At 33.9% G+C, this 16774-nt stretch overlaps 1 protein-coding gene across 12 annotated transcripts in view; it reads right to left on the bottom strand.

The window, feature by feature from the left end:
• NEDD4L (NEDD4 like E3 ubiquitin protein ligase) overlaps nt 1–16774 on the bottom strand; it is a 453149-nt gene that overhangs the window by 187773 nt on the left and 248602 nt on the right. For 10 of the 12 annotated variants that reach the window (XM_074279441.1, XM_074279439.1, XM_074279442.1 and 7 more), the window contains 2 exons: nt 16607–16645; nt 13307–13360 (listed from right to left, as the gene is read on the bottom strand). In XM_074279441.1, coding sequence (XP_074135542.1) covers nt 13307–13360; nt 16607–16645 — 93 coding nt within the window. Of the gene's footprint in view, nt 1–13306; nt 13392–16606; nt 16646–16774 lie in introns of all 12 variants that reach the window. The other 2 variants (XM_074279446.1, XM_074279448.1) reach the window with 1 other exon arrangement.

The following is a 16774-nucleotide window of genomic DNA, read 5'->3' as shown; positions in this document are numbered from 1 at the left end:
TATAATTATTTACCTGATCTATTGCATTGTTGCCATTTTGCAGATAAGGCAAATAGAGTTAAGTGACTTATCCAGAGTCAAACATCAAGTAAATATCTAAGGACAGATTTGAATTCAGGAAGATGAATCTGACTTCAGGCCCATCACTCTATAGTTCACCATCTACAAGTCCCAGCTCTTCTTTATGAACATTACAAAAATGAAGATTTACAGAAGATATCACAACCTATCATGCCCTGTTCCCATAGCAACAAAAAATTATTACTCTATTTCTTTCTCTCTTTTTTTTTGGGGGGGGGAGAAAAAGGGAAGACTAAAGTATTCAACAAGCTATTGAGTATTAACTGGAAACATATTATTGTCAAGATTTTTAGTAAAAATACATAAAAACTCATCTTAAGCCAAAGTCCAATATACAATCACACTGTACTTAATTGATAGGAAATATTCTATAATTCATTTAAATATACTATATACTCAAATATTTTACCTTTGGGTACTGAAAGAACATCTTCCCCCATAATAAAAAATTATAAATGCTATCAGCAAGCATGCCTCATCAAAAATGGGCCAAAGCATTTATCTTAGGGTTTAGGTTTAATCAATTGCTTTCAAATTCCATAATGAAAAGTGTTCCCCAAAACAGTCATCAACATAACTTGACAAATAGCAATATTCACAAACCAATGACTTCCATGAAATTTCCTGTTTTGAATATAAAATTACATTCCTGTAATTCTCTCTTGTAGAAGACATTTTGATGATGGCAAATGAACAAGTGAATCACAATTATTTTTTTAAAGATCCAAAATGCCTTTAAAAAGTAATTATCCAAGCAGCTGGAAGATTTGAGAACATCAAAGTAAATAAATGGAACTGTATCAGAACAAATTCACTCTAACAAAAAAATTTAATTGAAAAAAAAAAATAGATCGGTGTTCATATTCCTACCAGTTCAACTGCTAGGTAGGATATTTGGACAAAATCTCTAATGTCTCCTTGAGTACTACCAAAACATTTTCAACTGTATATCTGAAAAAACAAATCCTAATAAACAATTATAATAGTTTATCTAAACTATTAGATATTATTTACACAAAAACTGTCATATATGTAGAATATTCATATTTCTTCCTATTTAACAAACTTCACAGAGATACAGCACATTTATTTTTTTTTTATTATAGCTTTTTATTGACAGAACATATGCATGGGTGATTTTACAACAGTATCCCTTTGCACTCACTTCTGTTCCAACTTTTCCCTTCCCTCCCTCCACCCCCTCTCCTAGATGGCAGACAGTCTCATACATGTTAAACATGTTAAAATATATCCTAAATACAATATATGTGTAAAGATCCGTACAGTTCTCTTGTTGCACAAGAAAAATTGGATTCAGAAAGGTAAAAATAACCTGGAAAGGAAAAAAAAAATGCAAGTAGTCTTCATTCATTTCCCGGTGTTCTTTCTCAGATATAGCACATTTAAAAGATAATGAATCCTTATCATTTATATAAGAAAATTTGCACTGAAAAAGTTTCACCTACTAAGTTACAGCAATGAAGATGTTTCTTATCTTCAAAGGATGAGCCAAAGAGTTACTAAAGTACAAGAGAATTGTTATACTTCAAAACTAAAGCAAGGTGAAAACAAAGATATCAAATTGTCAATTCATTATAGATCAACAAAATCATATGCTACAAAGACATAATACTTAGCAAGTAGTATTTGATTTCATTTAGTAATATTATTACTGAAAATATAATAATAGATGAAAGTAACAACAATAATAAAAGGTAATATGATGTAGTCTAGGTAATATGATGTAGTCTATGGAAGATAGCAGCAAGGATAGATTTGGAGTCAGGAAGACCAGGATTCATATTTTGTTTCTGGCATATACTATCTATTTGACCATACACAAATCAATCTCTAAGTACACCAAAGAAATCAAAACTATAAATTATAGAAAGAGAAACATCTTCAATGGTAGAGACAGTATGTACTCCAAGAGATCCCTACATGGATGAAACCTGCTGCTTTAGATACATCTTCCAAATTAAGTTCATGACCTTTAATCTTTTCATTGTGCTACTAACTGAAGCTTTAACTGATACAACCTTCCTCATCTTCCTTCTCCTCTAACATTGAAGGGCTGGAGAATGAAGTACCAAACTCCTCCCAATGCCTTCCTTTATGGAAGTTCTTTTTGGTTCATTTTATATTTAATATCCATACAGGAGGCCCCCATGTGGAGAACTCCTTATTGTCCCCTGCCCTACCCATCCATTTTCCTGCCTCTTCTTCTGTGTTATTTCCCCTTATTAGATGATAAACTCTCTGAGAATAGGGACTATCTTTTTATTAACTGTTCCAAGCACTTAATACAGTGCCTAGGAATGCCATTGGAGTTTAACAAATCTTTATTGGATTAGATTGAAAACCAAACATAAGAAAACAATTGTTCTTATTGTTAATAATAATTATGATACTACTGGAAGTGACAATAATAGCAGCTTTATGGTTCACAAGATATTTTAGATAAAAAATTTCATTTGATCTTTACCAGTAGGCATAATTTTCTCCATTTTATAGAGAATGGAACTGAGGCTCAGAGATTGGGAAAAGATTAGTCCCATCAAGAGAAGTAGAACATTTAATGGAGGGCTGTATTTAGAGATGTTCTGGAATTGCAAAACAGGTATTTGTCCTAATGACTTTGCTTCTGAGTATCTGAACTTTGCCACTGTCTGACGTCATTTCACCTTAGAATTCCCATTCCAACATAATGATACCATTATGTTGGGATCAACATATAGTGTGTCTGATATGGCTAATCAGACAAATACAAACTCAGAGGACTCCACCACATATTGGGCACAAATATTAGGAGTGGAGATGTCTCTAAATTTGTGCATCTCACATCTCTTTTGTTCTAGCCTCCTCCTACTGAAACAGTCACCTATCCTTACATTCTTCTCACTTAGAATAAATATCTCCACAGTATTCGAGACTCCTTTACTCTCATTGATGAGTTCCTTCCAGGGCTCCCATTTTGACTAACCAACCTTCATTCTCTTCCTAACTTTATTTCTGACTTTTTGAAATGTGAGGTACCTTTTCCTTTCCCATCCTCTTTTCTAGCTCCCTTTTGGGTATTATTCATTATTATAAGCTCCTTGGGAAAAAAGGGTCTTTTCTGTTTGTTTATAATTGAATCCCCACAACATAAAGCATTGCCTGACATTGAATAAGCACTTAATGAATACTTGGTACTCTGTCTTATATTACATCAGGGAGAAACAGTTTTACAAAAATCTTCTTGAAAGTGATGTGGAATATACATTAGGGAGGGGATAACATTAAAGCAGAAAAAAACACACAAGTGGAAGATTACTGTTAACAGTTATATCAGGAATGCTGTAGAAAATGATGTGTGTGATGAAAATAGAGAGTCATGAAAGGATGTATAATGAACTGATTCAGAGTGAAGTAAGCAAGAAAAGACAATAACATATATAATAGACAGGTTGTAGGGGGAAATAATGATTTTGGCTGCTTTAGACATACTGTACTTGTCACGTAAAATTAAAGAAGTGGAGTGCAATGACACAGGTACTATTTTACCTATAAATTGAGCAAAAGTTTAAGGGATGGAAGAACAAAATATGATTGCACTCTGCAGGAAAACAATCAAAAAAAGTATACTACCTGATTTGTAAAAAAAAAAAAAAAAAAAAAAAAAAAGAATACAAATACATTAGGGAAGTAAAAAAAAAATGGAAAATTGACTTCTAGCTGAGGAAAAGTAGGGAAAATTTAGGAAAGGATTCATAGGAGGTGCTATAGATATTAGAAAATGAAAGATAAGAATAATTCCAACATATTATACTGTTGAAAAAGGGTACTGAATCTGAGAATTGGGAAGATGAGGTAAGAAGTTGAAAAAACTAGTAAAAAAATAGGAAAAGCAAGTAGCTCAGTTTGATTCTTGTAAATTAGGCAAGAGAGGTTCTCATAAATTTGGACTTGATTCAATAGTCAATTTTCAAGGTCTTTTCAAATCTTACATATTGAGCTCTTTGAAGGTATAAGCCAGAATCATATTTGATACCTTCCACTATGCAAATACTTAGTGTTATGCAATATACACAGTAGGCCCTTAAATTTTTGCTACTGCTGTTTCTACTAATGATGATAAGTAAATATTGGGCACATTTTTCATACAGGATTTTTTTAAAGTACAGGAAGAAGAATGAGTGGTCATGTGGATATGAAATTGTGCATCTCCAACATAGTACTTCCAATTTAAATATAATAGGTTCTGAAAACATTAAGCTCAATTGCGGGGAATGTAAATGAACTTTCTTTTCCTCCTGATAAACCAAACTAATATGTGAATCCCCAAAGGCAACAGTTAAGTGAAAGAAACCAATAGCTATTGATAAAACCTTAATCTCCTCTTAGGTTACAGGGCTAAAGAGACAGTATAATCATTATACAATTAGGTAGAGATTGTTAAAAAAAAAAAAAATTAGCTTAGTATAAGTTGATTATGTCATAGCTTCTTATACAACTATACATGTTAAATTTGGGTCCCCAGAAATATAATTACAAACAATTAGTCAAAGCTTTACTTAACCAGATTATCTCATTGATAAATTTCAATTAAAAAATTAATAATAGGGGGCAGCTAGGTGGCGCAGCGGATAGAGCACCAGCCTTGAATTCAGGAGGACCCGAGTTCAAATATTATCTCAGACACTTAACATTTCCTAGCTATGTAACCCTGGGCAAGTCACTTAACCCCAGCCTCAGGGGGGAAAAAAATCAATAATAGCTTTATGAGAAGGTTGCAATGTACTTGCTCCAAGATTCTTGGAACAGCATGCAAGTGTGTGTGTATTCCCCTACATATGTCTATATGTACACATAAATATATGCATCCATGCACATATTTATGCTAATGCACATAGACATGTATATATCTATATACAGTAACACACAAAGCACATATAGATATGCCTACATATGTATGTATATGAATTTATGTAGAGAATGCTGAGTATCATTCCCAAGTTAAGAAAAAAAGGTTTCTAGACATTCTTCATGGAATAAATTTGGCCCTGTATTAGTCTCATTTTTAGTTAATATTTCATGAAGCCTATCATTAAATCCAATCTTAGACTGAAAAAAAAAAAACTTCTCAGTAAAACAAAAGATATGCAAAAGTTCACAAACGCTTGATGGCAGTAGGTCTGTAGACGCCCATATAAATGTTTCCCTTCAAGATAAATAAGGCCATGGCAGCTGCTGCCCACACTCCAAGGCCTGGGCTCACATCAAACACATGTAACACAGCAGAAAGGAGAGAAGAGAACCTGCTTTTAAAGTTTAATTTTTTTTTTTTTTAAATAAAAGAACTGGAATTCTTTGCATTGTTTCTTCCAACAACCAGTTCCCATGTACTACTTGACAACCTATGTTTTTGTTCAAGAAAATGGCAAAGGACCTCAATACTGACTCATTGAATTAACTGTCCAAGATATTCAGAGAATACTTTTTTTTTTTTTTTGGCTTTCCATTCTCCTGCATGTTTCTGATTAATAACTTTTCAAGAGATAATTATGTACTAAAATAAATTTAGTCAGAAACACTTAAATTAGAAACCTATTTATAATTTTAAAAAATACTTAATGCCTTTGTGTCTAGAGTCAAACTATAAAACTAATTAATAATTCGGTGGTACAATTTGGATATGGAACTATAGTAAACATCAAAACTTTCCTTTTGGGAACAAATTGTCAAAATAAAGTTATGGATATATTTTTAAAAACACTTATGATAGGAATGGCCCAAATGAAGCAATGCAGTGAAGGTGACTGTTTAAGAAAAATGTGGCTTTGAACTCACAGTGACACATTCATATCTAGGATAAACATTCTAAAACATCAGCAGCTTCCTAATCCCTTTCTATGTAGTTATTCTACTTAATGAAGTATAACTAGGACTAAAATCATTGATGAAGCACACAGTAGTTTACCAGAAAGGGTAGAGATATTAAAAGTGGGGGGGGGGAGTGGAGTAGACAGAGAGAAAAAAGCAAAGATGGGGAGTCAGATCAAGACATCCAAAAAGATAACATTTGCTTGGGAGCTGATGCACTCTTGAAAAAGTGGCACAGTGAGCTTAATAGTACTACTGGGATATCAACCAGCCTAAGAATTTTTTATGAAACTAATGTTACAATCTATATATAAAATTGAAAAAAAGTATCACCTGTAGAACAAAGCACTTTAAATCTGTGTGTTTATGTGTGAATAAAAACTATCTAGCTAGTTTTTTGTTGCTATTTTTTTTTAACTATCAGAAACAAAAGCTTCTCAGTAAGGTAAGGATGCTATATAATGCTGAAACACAAATGATAATAATAATAATTTTAAAAAACACAAGGAATGAATTCTTTTGGAAAACGCTTAAATCTAGTGGTTATAAACAAAAGAAATCATCTGATTAAAGTTTCCATATCACTTGCCCTGCTAGATAGAAAGTATGAGAGCTGCAGAGTCATCATATGGCTTGGGTGAAGTAAGCAGCTGTCTTTCTGTGCTACATTTCACTGAAAGGGAGAGCATAAGAGAACAAGAACGCACACAAGCAGCAAAGGCCAGAATCTGTTTGAGTGAGTCTGTTTTCACAGCTGGAGATAGGGCACTTACTATTCTATATACAGCATCATTGAGCCTGGAGTCTCAAGTGGGCAGTGTTAAATTGCACTGTAATGCAACTTGAGAATTAATGATTCCCCATAAAAGTTTTACCCGTTCTTGGTCCATAAAGTTATTTTGCTTCAAAAATAAGCAGCATACCACATGTACTGCATTTCTATTCACATGCAGTACACCTCTTAATTAATCAAAGCAAACACACAAAATATCTGAACTAGACCAACTCCAAATATAACAGACAAGAACTTTAGGGCATGCAAACATTTCTGTAAACATTCTAATTAGTTAACAGAAATTACATCATTATTTCCCTATTTCCTAATACTTTAAAGCAGAGTTAACTTTTGATGAAAAGGTCTAGCACAAGATGAAGTTCCAAATATATTCTTTATGGATTTTTCAACATTAGCATGTAAAACTATGGCTAGCTTTTTTTTTTGGGGGGGGAGGAAGGATGGAATTGTTTTTTAAGCATAAAAAAGGGGAACCATTATATTTCACCAAAATGTGAACATGGATATATTTCCTTCAAATATAAAATCAGCTAAGGGCCTTTCAAGATTTCTAAAGAACAAAACTTTTAATGGAAAATATTTTCTTGCAAAACATAAATCAGTCTTATTATAACATGATTCCAACCAATTACTGGACTGGCACACATTTAAAGAGCTTAAGAGTCATGTCTTCAGTTCAGAAAAATTTCTAATGTTGTAGAAGAATGCTTCTTTTAGTTGTAAGCCACCCCCCCAAAAAAAAAAAGCATTCCCAGTGTGAATGCATTATTTTTGTCTTATGTTCAAATGGGAACATAATACATTCAATACCTAACTTACCAGAGTGCTTGCTGCTGTAGAAGCAGGTGTGTCAGAGCAACTATCTTCAAGAGTCTGGTGAGGTTCTTCATGGCCACGAGTGACAAGAATTCTAAAGTGTTGTTGCCGAGAATTCTGATCTTGCCTGATCTTAAAAGTACAGCCCTTATTCTGTGAGATCCTTTCTACTGAGTTACTCCTGTGTATTTCAGGACAATTATTACTATTGTTAGAAGGCTCTGAATTTATCCTGTCTTCCATTGGGCTAACTCGTTCAGGTCGAGGTTGAACTGGATAGGAGGTACTCCTCTCTAGCCTTATTCTTGGATACCTGACCAACCTGTCCCCCTTTGTTCCAGTAAATCCAAAATTGTAATCACCACCAGGGCTTGGAGTACTTGCTTGGGGTTGCTGCAACTGGAAAACAAAACACCTTTTCCCAGAACTAGCAGATACATCTGGCACATGTTGCAAAGACCAACGCCTGGGTTCAGGAGCAGAGGGGTTGTTCTGAACCTCTGATCCAAAGGGTAAGAGTCTCACCTGACGCATATCTGCACTTGAAGCACGATGCTGAATTCTTACTCCACTTATGTTCAAGCCTGAAGCATTTTCATTGCCTTCTACAACCTGGGCAACTGAGGGGATAGCATCACCTTGGTTATCGGAAGGAACGGTACAAAACACTCTGTGACTGCAAGTATTATTAGATCCATTGACCTGTTGTCCTAAATCATTGAGCAAGCTTGGTGGAGAATTATTGGGAGATTCTCTTTCAGAAGTTTCTTGGGAGCTGCTTTGGGATGAAGAAGGTCTACTTACTGATGCAGTAAAATTCTCCCTAAGGTCTGAAAATTTATAAGAAAGATCCTCATCAAGAGACTCTGGTGCCCCACACTCATCAGTATGTCCGTTCACAGCTTTGCGCTGCAGGGAGATTTGCACAGATGAGCTCCTTGTTGGACGGGCATCAATGTTATTCAGCAGCTGAGGGATAAACATGGATGTGCTTCGTTTGAGGGCTCCCACTTCTTGTAGGCTATCGCCACCATACTCTGCTCCATTTTGAGAGAATGGGTGAGGACTGTTTCTCCTTGGCAAAGTGTGGAATGCCATAAAAAAATCGTCTTCTCTCTCTCGATCTAGGATCTCTGATTCAGGGGCTGTGTTGCTTCGACCAGAGCCAAAATGAAACCGCAGCCGATGGGCCATGGTTTAACAGGAGGGTAGGAAGGGAGAGGGAGACAACAACAACAATTCAGGCACTGCCAGAAGTTAAAAATCAAAGACATAAACTCCAAGAAAAATTGTCCCATCTGCCAAACTGTTAGCACTGCACCAATGATAGCGACAGATAGCAGAAATAACCCAAGTGGCAAGCTGCATTCCAGGCATGATTGGATAAGAGAAATCAGAGCTTCTGCACACTGGGACAGAGGGTAGGATGGTTAGAGCCACATGACCTTGTTCTCTCTCTCCAATGCCAGCTTCTGGAGTTGGGTTGTTCCCCCCCCCCCCCCTCCCTCTCTCTCTTTTAAACAGTAAGAGCCTGAAACAGCACCTTCCCAGCTGCTCTTTTTCCATCAGAAAGGCATTGCCCCAGCGGGCGAGCTCTCACAGCTGACTAGGGCAGCAAACACTCTTAGCGCTACTATTAATCTAAATCACATCATATTCACAGGGTACTTCTGAAATAAGCAACATGCACACGCGCTCACACATACATACACACATGCGCCCTCTCTTTCTCTTTCTCTCTCTCTCTCTCTCTCTCTCTCTCTCTCTCTCTCTCTCTCTCTCTCTCTCACACACACACACGCATACACACCCATATACACAGACACAGCAAGCTTTTTCAAATGAATACAAAATGAATTTCATGAAAAAAGCAACCCCATATTTTCTCACCTCCTCAGAAAGATTAACTTGAAAAGTAGAAATAGGTTTTCACAAGCAACAGATTTTGTTTGTTTGTTTGTTTTGCTGGATTATTTATGACATCATCAGACTACTATGGTGGAATGCAAACTAATAAAAACACACTATAAATACAATTACACACTACCCAGAAGTAGTTCCCTTTAATACTAAATAATTAGACTATGATCTCCAAGTAAGAAAATATCTATGTGGGGGATGGGAGACAATCTAAAATACTGCAATAAGTTAATACTATAAATCTTGCCACTACATTGAAATTTTCTCCTTAGCTACCAAAAGGGGAAAAAAAAAAAAAAAAAAAAAAAAAGATTTGCAAAGTATTCTCACATGAGGAGAGTAAAAAAGAGCAATGAGAAATGCAGTTTAAAAAAATATTGCCTTATGTACATGCCAGGTAGGAAAGATTGAATGAAGAAAAGCAAAAAAGGCTGGTATATACACAGATTTGTATTAATTACATATAGATACCACAGAAAATGTGCAGTTTGGACGCCCATATGTGATATTCTTGTGCTTGCTAAGATCCAAAATGTTTCACAAAATAGGAAGGTTTTAAAATTCATAAAAAGTCATCACCGTTGATTCATAATAATACTTATAAGAATTGTCTTTCATATTTATTCTTTCTTATAGATCAGAAATAGTAATTCTTTAGTCATATAAGGTTGACTGGGGTAGAAAAGGAAGAGAATCCAAATAGAAAGGGCCTAGTTTCTATTAAAATCCCAAATTATATTTTGATAGCAGATCTGGAATCATGAATATGGGGTAAGGGTAGGGAGTTTGGGAGTGGAGGTAGGGGGAGTTCAACACCACATTTAGAAATCTAAATCTGTTTTCTAGCAGCATGTTTTCAAATGCCAAGATGACCAATTATGAAAGAAATGGAATCTGGCTTGTTCAACACTAAAACTGCCAAGCACTAGCACAATCCCATATTGTCTTTTAACAGGCTTGTGAGCCAACAAGAAAGAACACAGGCATTCGTCACATAGTAATAGTTCTGCAGACAGCTTGGTGCAAATCCAGGTGTTAGTGTTATTAAACATAATTTTCAGATAAAGCATTCCTTCTACAGTAGTACACTGATAAACATGTCTTCTGCATTTTAGACCCTTCTCACAAGGAACACTGAAGGAACCAGTGACAGAATAATAGAAAACCTTAAAGACAACATAGTTAAATAAAGAAAAAAGGGAAATCCTTTTATTTTCACAGTGAATTTTTCTCAACTAAAAACAGTATATTAAATGAAGAATTCAATTCAACAACAAAAAAAAGTCGCTTATTTCTTTTCTAGTATTATGTCTTATTTAATTATCAAGATCTGGCATACCTGAGTGGGCTTTGTCTTATCTTGACACTCTCCAATATAGTCTCTTCCATCTAACTTTTCCTGACTATGTGTAAATAAAAAATAAAAAACAGCAACTCCCCAACCCATAACTTCCATCCACTTCTATATGAGCATAAGCATATGTGCATAATTTGATCACTGACAAGAAAATGTTAGTATTATTTATATACTATATCGCTACATATACTGTTTTTATGGATTTTCTGATTCATAATTATCAGGAGGCAAAAACCATATGTTCATCCACCCTGGATCCATATATATTTTAATGTAAAAGTTTCTGAGAGACATGAAGAAATCTAATTTTTCTCATGTTCTTTTTGGAATAGCATCAAGCACTTAAGACAGAGTGAGCATTATTTGGTTGTATAATGACAGTGAAGGTATATGCTGATTTAAATTCAATAAAATAGGTTGGTCAAGAAATACTCCCCAAGAACTAGAAGGCTTGAACTTAAATACTACCTCTGTCTTTGATTAAAAAGTATTAAGACCTGGGACAAGTCACTTCACCCACTTTGTGGTCACTAATGCTATTTTCTTCATCTATTAATTGGGGAATGGGTGGAGAGAAGATTGCTTGTATCTGAATTGATCTATAAAGGTACATTTTGGCTTGAAAATTAAAACAAAGTACTAAACAATTAGAATTTACATTTTGGGGACAGTGAACAGAGGAAGAGGAGGCTATGTCATCGTTGTAAGAGGAGGAAGAGAAGTAATAAGTAACAGCAGCAGCAGTAGTAGTAGTAGCATTAGCAGTAGCAGTAGCAACACGCAGTAGCAGTAGAAGCAGCAGAAACAGCAACAGCAATAGTAATATATTATACTAGGAGAACATTGTTGTGCTTTAAAATTTACTAAATGCTTTACAAATATAATCATTTTATCTATATTACATCTCTGGGAAGTGGATCCTGTTGTTATTACCAGTTTACAGATAAAGAAACGGAAGCAGTCAGAGGTTAGATGGTTTGCCCAGGGTCACAGAGCTCCTTAAGTATCTATGTATAGATTTGAACACTGATAAATTAATTATTCTGGTATATAATCACAGAGATTTCCATAAATTGTTTGCTTTAATAACTGTCTTTAAAAAAAAAAAAAAAAAAGGGTCTACTTAGCTATATAAAGTATTTTGTCATTTAAGCAAAATAAGGAAACAAAAATCTCAAATTGAAAGGCTGGCCCTCTTTTTGCATTTTCCTCCCCAATTGTTATCTGTAGACCATTTTAACAAAGTATTCCAGGTGTCAGTTTTTCTTCTCTACTGTAAAGGAGGAAAGGAATCATTTTCTTTGTTAAGGAGGGACAGATAAGTGTTACAAAGGATAGAGTACCAGGCCGGGAGTAAAGAAAGACTCATCTTCTTAAATTCAAATCTGACCTCAGATATTTACTAACTGTGTGACCCTGGGCAAATCACTTAACCCTGTTTGTTTTAGTTCCTTATCTATAATGTAGGATGGAGAATAAAATGCCAAACCACTCCAGTATCTATGCCAAGAAAACCCCAAATGAGGTAACAAGGAGTTGGAAACAACTAAAAAACCACTGAACAACAACTAAAAAAACACTTTTTAAAAAACTGTCAAAAAAAAAAATGTCTTTTTTATTTTCTCATATGACAATTAATCCTTCATTTTAAGTTGTTAGATTTATCCTAAACTACTTTGCACAAAGAAAAACCAGTAGACAAGCACACATTAGAATTCCATAAAGTTATTTGACATATAATGAGTAATTCTTAAACAATTATACATTTTCCATGCCAAACATCAGCACATAAAGAGTCTATGATCACTTTAATGGGTTTAATTTTTACTTACTGAGAGAAAAAACACACATACCCAAATATCATTAATCTTCTCCCATGACACTAACACATAATTAGCACAACTACAGATGGTGAATATTTTAAATTAGCACAAATATAGATGAATATTTAAAAATTTTAAAATATAGGAACATTACTATAAAAACTGCTCTGCCCCATGACATACACATGTTAATATGAATACAGATGACTAGACAAAATGACATTGAAAACTACATACATGAGGTTCAGTGTGATCTAGGTCCAAAGACCTGGATCTAAGTTTTTTCTCTGCTCATACAGTATGATCCACAGACAAGCCACTAATCTTTCAGTGTGCCAAACAACTATGTAAGATTATAAATTACAGATGAGCTGACAATCTGCATTGGTGGATGAAGTTTCCATGTCAGACTATTTCCTACACTGACGGAATCAGCAGTCCAGAATCAGAAACAAAAAATTTTAAATACATATACACACACTATTCAAATTTGCTTTGGTACACCACAAACATGCGCGTGTGTGCGCGCATGTGTGCGCGCACACACACACACACACACACACATACACACACACAAAAGATTCTATTTTCACATTGAGATCATTGTTTGGAAAAAAGCATGGTAGAGAGTGAAAAGTCAAAACTTACCAATCTGTTTTCATCAAATACTTCAAACAGGAGTCTATGATTAGATGGGTTTACCTATAAGAAATACAAATGTCATCTTCAGTAACTCAAAAAAAAAAAAAAGAAAAAAAGAAAATCAAAACAACAAACAAATAGCCCAAAGATAAAACCAAAGCAAACAGAAACAATGATAAAATGGGATGTATTTAACCATACTTGTGTAATATCAGAAATATCTATAGTGGCAGGAATCTAAAACAAATATTTAATTTTTTGGCTATTATGGACTATTAGCTACTACAATACTGCAAAAAATGAGGAAAAAAGTTACTATATTATCATTTTCCTAGAAATAATTTTAGGTGCTTCAAAATTCAATTTGTCTATTATGAAAGGCATTATACTTTTTTACTTATTATTATAAAAGGCATTTCTATCTTAGCCCCATCTTCCACATGAAAGAGGTGCTCACAACTATTTAGTATCAGAGCCAGAGCTAGAGTCAATAGGGAAGGGAAGGAAGAGGAAGGGAAAAAGCATTTAGTAAGCACAGTGCCAGACACTGTGCTAAGAACACTTTACAGATAGCTTTTTGATTTCTGGGACAATTCTATGAGATGGATGCTATTATTATTCATATTTTACAGTTAAAAAAACTGAAGCTGACAGAGGTCAATATCTTGTCCAAAGTCACAAAGCTAGTAAATGTCTGAAGATGGATTGGAACTCAGGTTTTTCCAAGTCCAGGCCCAGTATTCAAAGCACTATGCCACCTAAATTATGAACTTTCTTGGCTCTGATCTCATGTTGTATCACTCTTTCTTCCGCATGTTCTTCAACATTCTCTCAACTCCTAACCAGTCAATCAACAAGCATTTATTAAATACCTACTATGTACCAAGTATTTTAAGTGGCACATAGCACAGAATGTTTTGTTAAATGTTTAATTCAGATTTTTAAGAAGGAGAATACATAAAACATAGTACTTTGGCTATTAAGATTAAAATGTTTGTAGTCAGAGGACATAGGTGCCAATATTGGCCCTAATGTTTACTACTCATGGATCCTTGGACAAATCAGAGAGACTGGATTAAAATTGTTGAAAGATTCAGTTTATAATGTTATAATCTCCTAAAATGTCAGATACACAAAGGCATACAGAACTAGTAATACATAATAACATTATGGAATTTTCTACGTTGCTCTTTCTATACTGTTCTATGATGCTCTTTGTCTACTTTTCAAATTTTCCAAGAACCACTAGTATCTAGTACTAATACTAGTACCTAAATCCTAAGGGTTCACTTGTGCCCCTGACTCTGACACAAACTTGTTATGGGTTCAAGGGGCAGCTCATTTAACCATCCAAAATCTCGTCTTTCTAGATGGGAAAATAAAAAGATTGTTAAACAAAGACATCTGTTATTTGGTTCTAAAATTCTATAATACTGGAAAGAATAGGAAATAAATTGCCTCCCCCCCTTTTCTACCCATGGAGAGGAAATTTTTGATTTCTTTTAAAATCATAATTTCAAGGCTCTCATATGTCTTCTGGCAAGTAAAGAATGTGAATGAATCTCTCAGATTTCTATTGACATTTTAAAACGAAATAAACATATACAAGCTCTTAATGTCAATTGAAAACACACACACATCATTTTTGTTTATAGAATAAATCAACAAAGGCAAGGCTAAATGAAAACTGAACAAAAGTAACAAGATAATTTTATCAGGATGGACTCAGCCAAGAATTGGTTGAATTTTTGATAGGCTGAAATCTGTGACATTCAAGATAATGATACTGAAAAGGATACTAAGGATATTGGGAAGTCATTAGGTGTGTAGGTGTAGGTGATTTCTTCCTCTGGTTTGTTCTTTAGTTTAGCTCAGTGTCAAGGGAAAGGACTTTTAAAAATTTAAGAAAAAGTATAGAATTATATGTGGACTGGCCAATGTTTGTTGAATAAAAGAGTGTGTCCAAATGTTTGCTAAATGTGACCAATGCATTAAACTGAAAAGAGCCTTAAAATATTTGGAATTTAAAAGAATTCAATATTGCACCACAAAGTTTCATAACACCACTGCATGGTTTTGTTTTTGTTCATTGATTTTTCAGCTTTTAACTATAAAAAAAAACTTTATTAGAATTTTTAGAAAGAAGCTAAAAAACATTTAATTCACAATGGCAGGCTTCACATCTGAATACATCAGGGAACCAGTCAACATGTTTCGCAAGTGCAACACATAACACACTATTAAGACTAGATGGAAATGGCAGTAATAAGCCATCCTGTTACAAAAAAAAATTTTTTTAAAGATTCTGTGCTACTCCTGAGAACAGTAACGCCATTCAATTATTCCCATGGTTGAATCAATTAATACTGCTAAAATATTAAAGAAATAACAATAAAATCTGAGTAATTACATTAGAGGATTCTTCAAGTTAATTCATAGCTGAGACTTCTATATAAAGAACTGCTATAAAAGATTAAAAACTACCAACATTTTACCGAATTTGGTGTTATTAATAATACAAAAATAACTTTCGTCTAAAAAGAAATCCAGAATTAAACAAAGTTTTCCTAGTTGAAAATTTTAATTCTGAGCTTTAAATATTTTTTTGCTTATCTCTAAACATCTTCATTATATCCCTACATAAAAAGAATTTTTAAAAAGTACTTCATTAAAATACTTGGTCTTTCTCCATACAACTTAACTAATATTTAAATAGGTCAAAAAGGTAAACAGTATGACAACTTTTCTCATATATTTTGTTGTTGTTTTTAACCACTTAGATATATTGTTCAAGGGAAATCAGAATGTCAGAAAGTCAGTGTTAGATATTAATTGCCATTTAACAATCATAATTATGACATATGATTATATATAAATACATATCCATGCATAAAGAGCTCCCCATTTACAGAATCCTCTGAGGAAAGTGTACTACTGCTGTGGCTATTGCATTACCAAGTTAAAACTGAATAAGCAGTTCTATTTCTTCATAAATTTCAGATTTTTACTGATGACATTTTCTTCCATTCACATAATCATTCTGCCAGAATGAAGCAGTGTTATATTTTGTCTTTAGCACTCCTGGCCTCTTGAATTTTCCTTATTAGCTCTTGGTTTAAAGAAATTATGATATTACGTAGCCTTACAAAAGAAAAAAGCTTAACATCCAAAATATTCAGGATCCAACAAAATTGAAAATAAGCAGTAGTACGCCTTCTCTCCCCAAAATAAATCAAAAGAAAAATGTGTCTACCAAGTTATTATTAGGAATAAATTTGTGTAAACAAGTTAAAAAAAAAAACTTACTCTAAAATAAAATTCTTCATTCCATTTTGGATTCAATGTCTGTAAGAGAAATTATGTATTTTTAAACATGTTTTATAATCTTTAGAACTGTTATAGGTTCCAATACAATTGAAGTCACAAAACTTACATATAAATGCTTATGCTTATAATGAAAATATGCCACTTAAG

This window comes from Sminthopsis crassicaudata, chromosome 1, assembly GCF_048593235.1.
Source record: "Sminthopsis crassicaudata isolate SCR6 chromosome 1, ASM4859323v1, whole genome shotgun sequence".
Lineage (NCBI taxonomy): Eukaryota > Metazoa > Chordata > Mammalia > Dasyuromorphia > Dasyuridae > Sminthopsis > Sminthopsis crassicaudata.
This window is presented reverse-complemented; position numbering and strand designations above follow the sequence as displayed.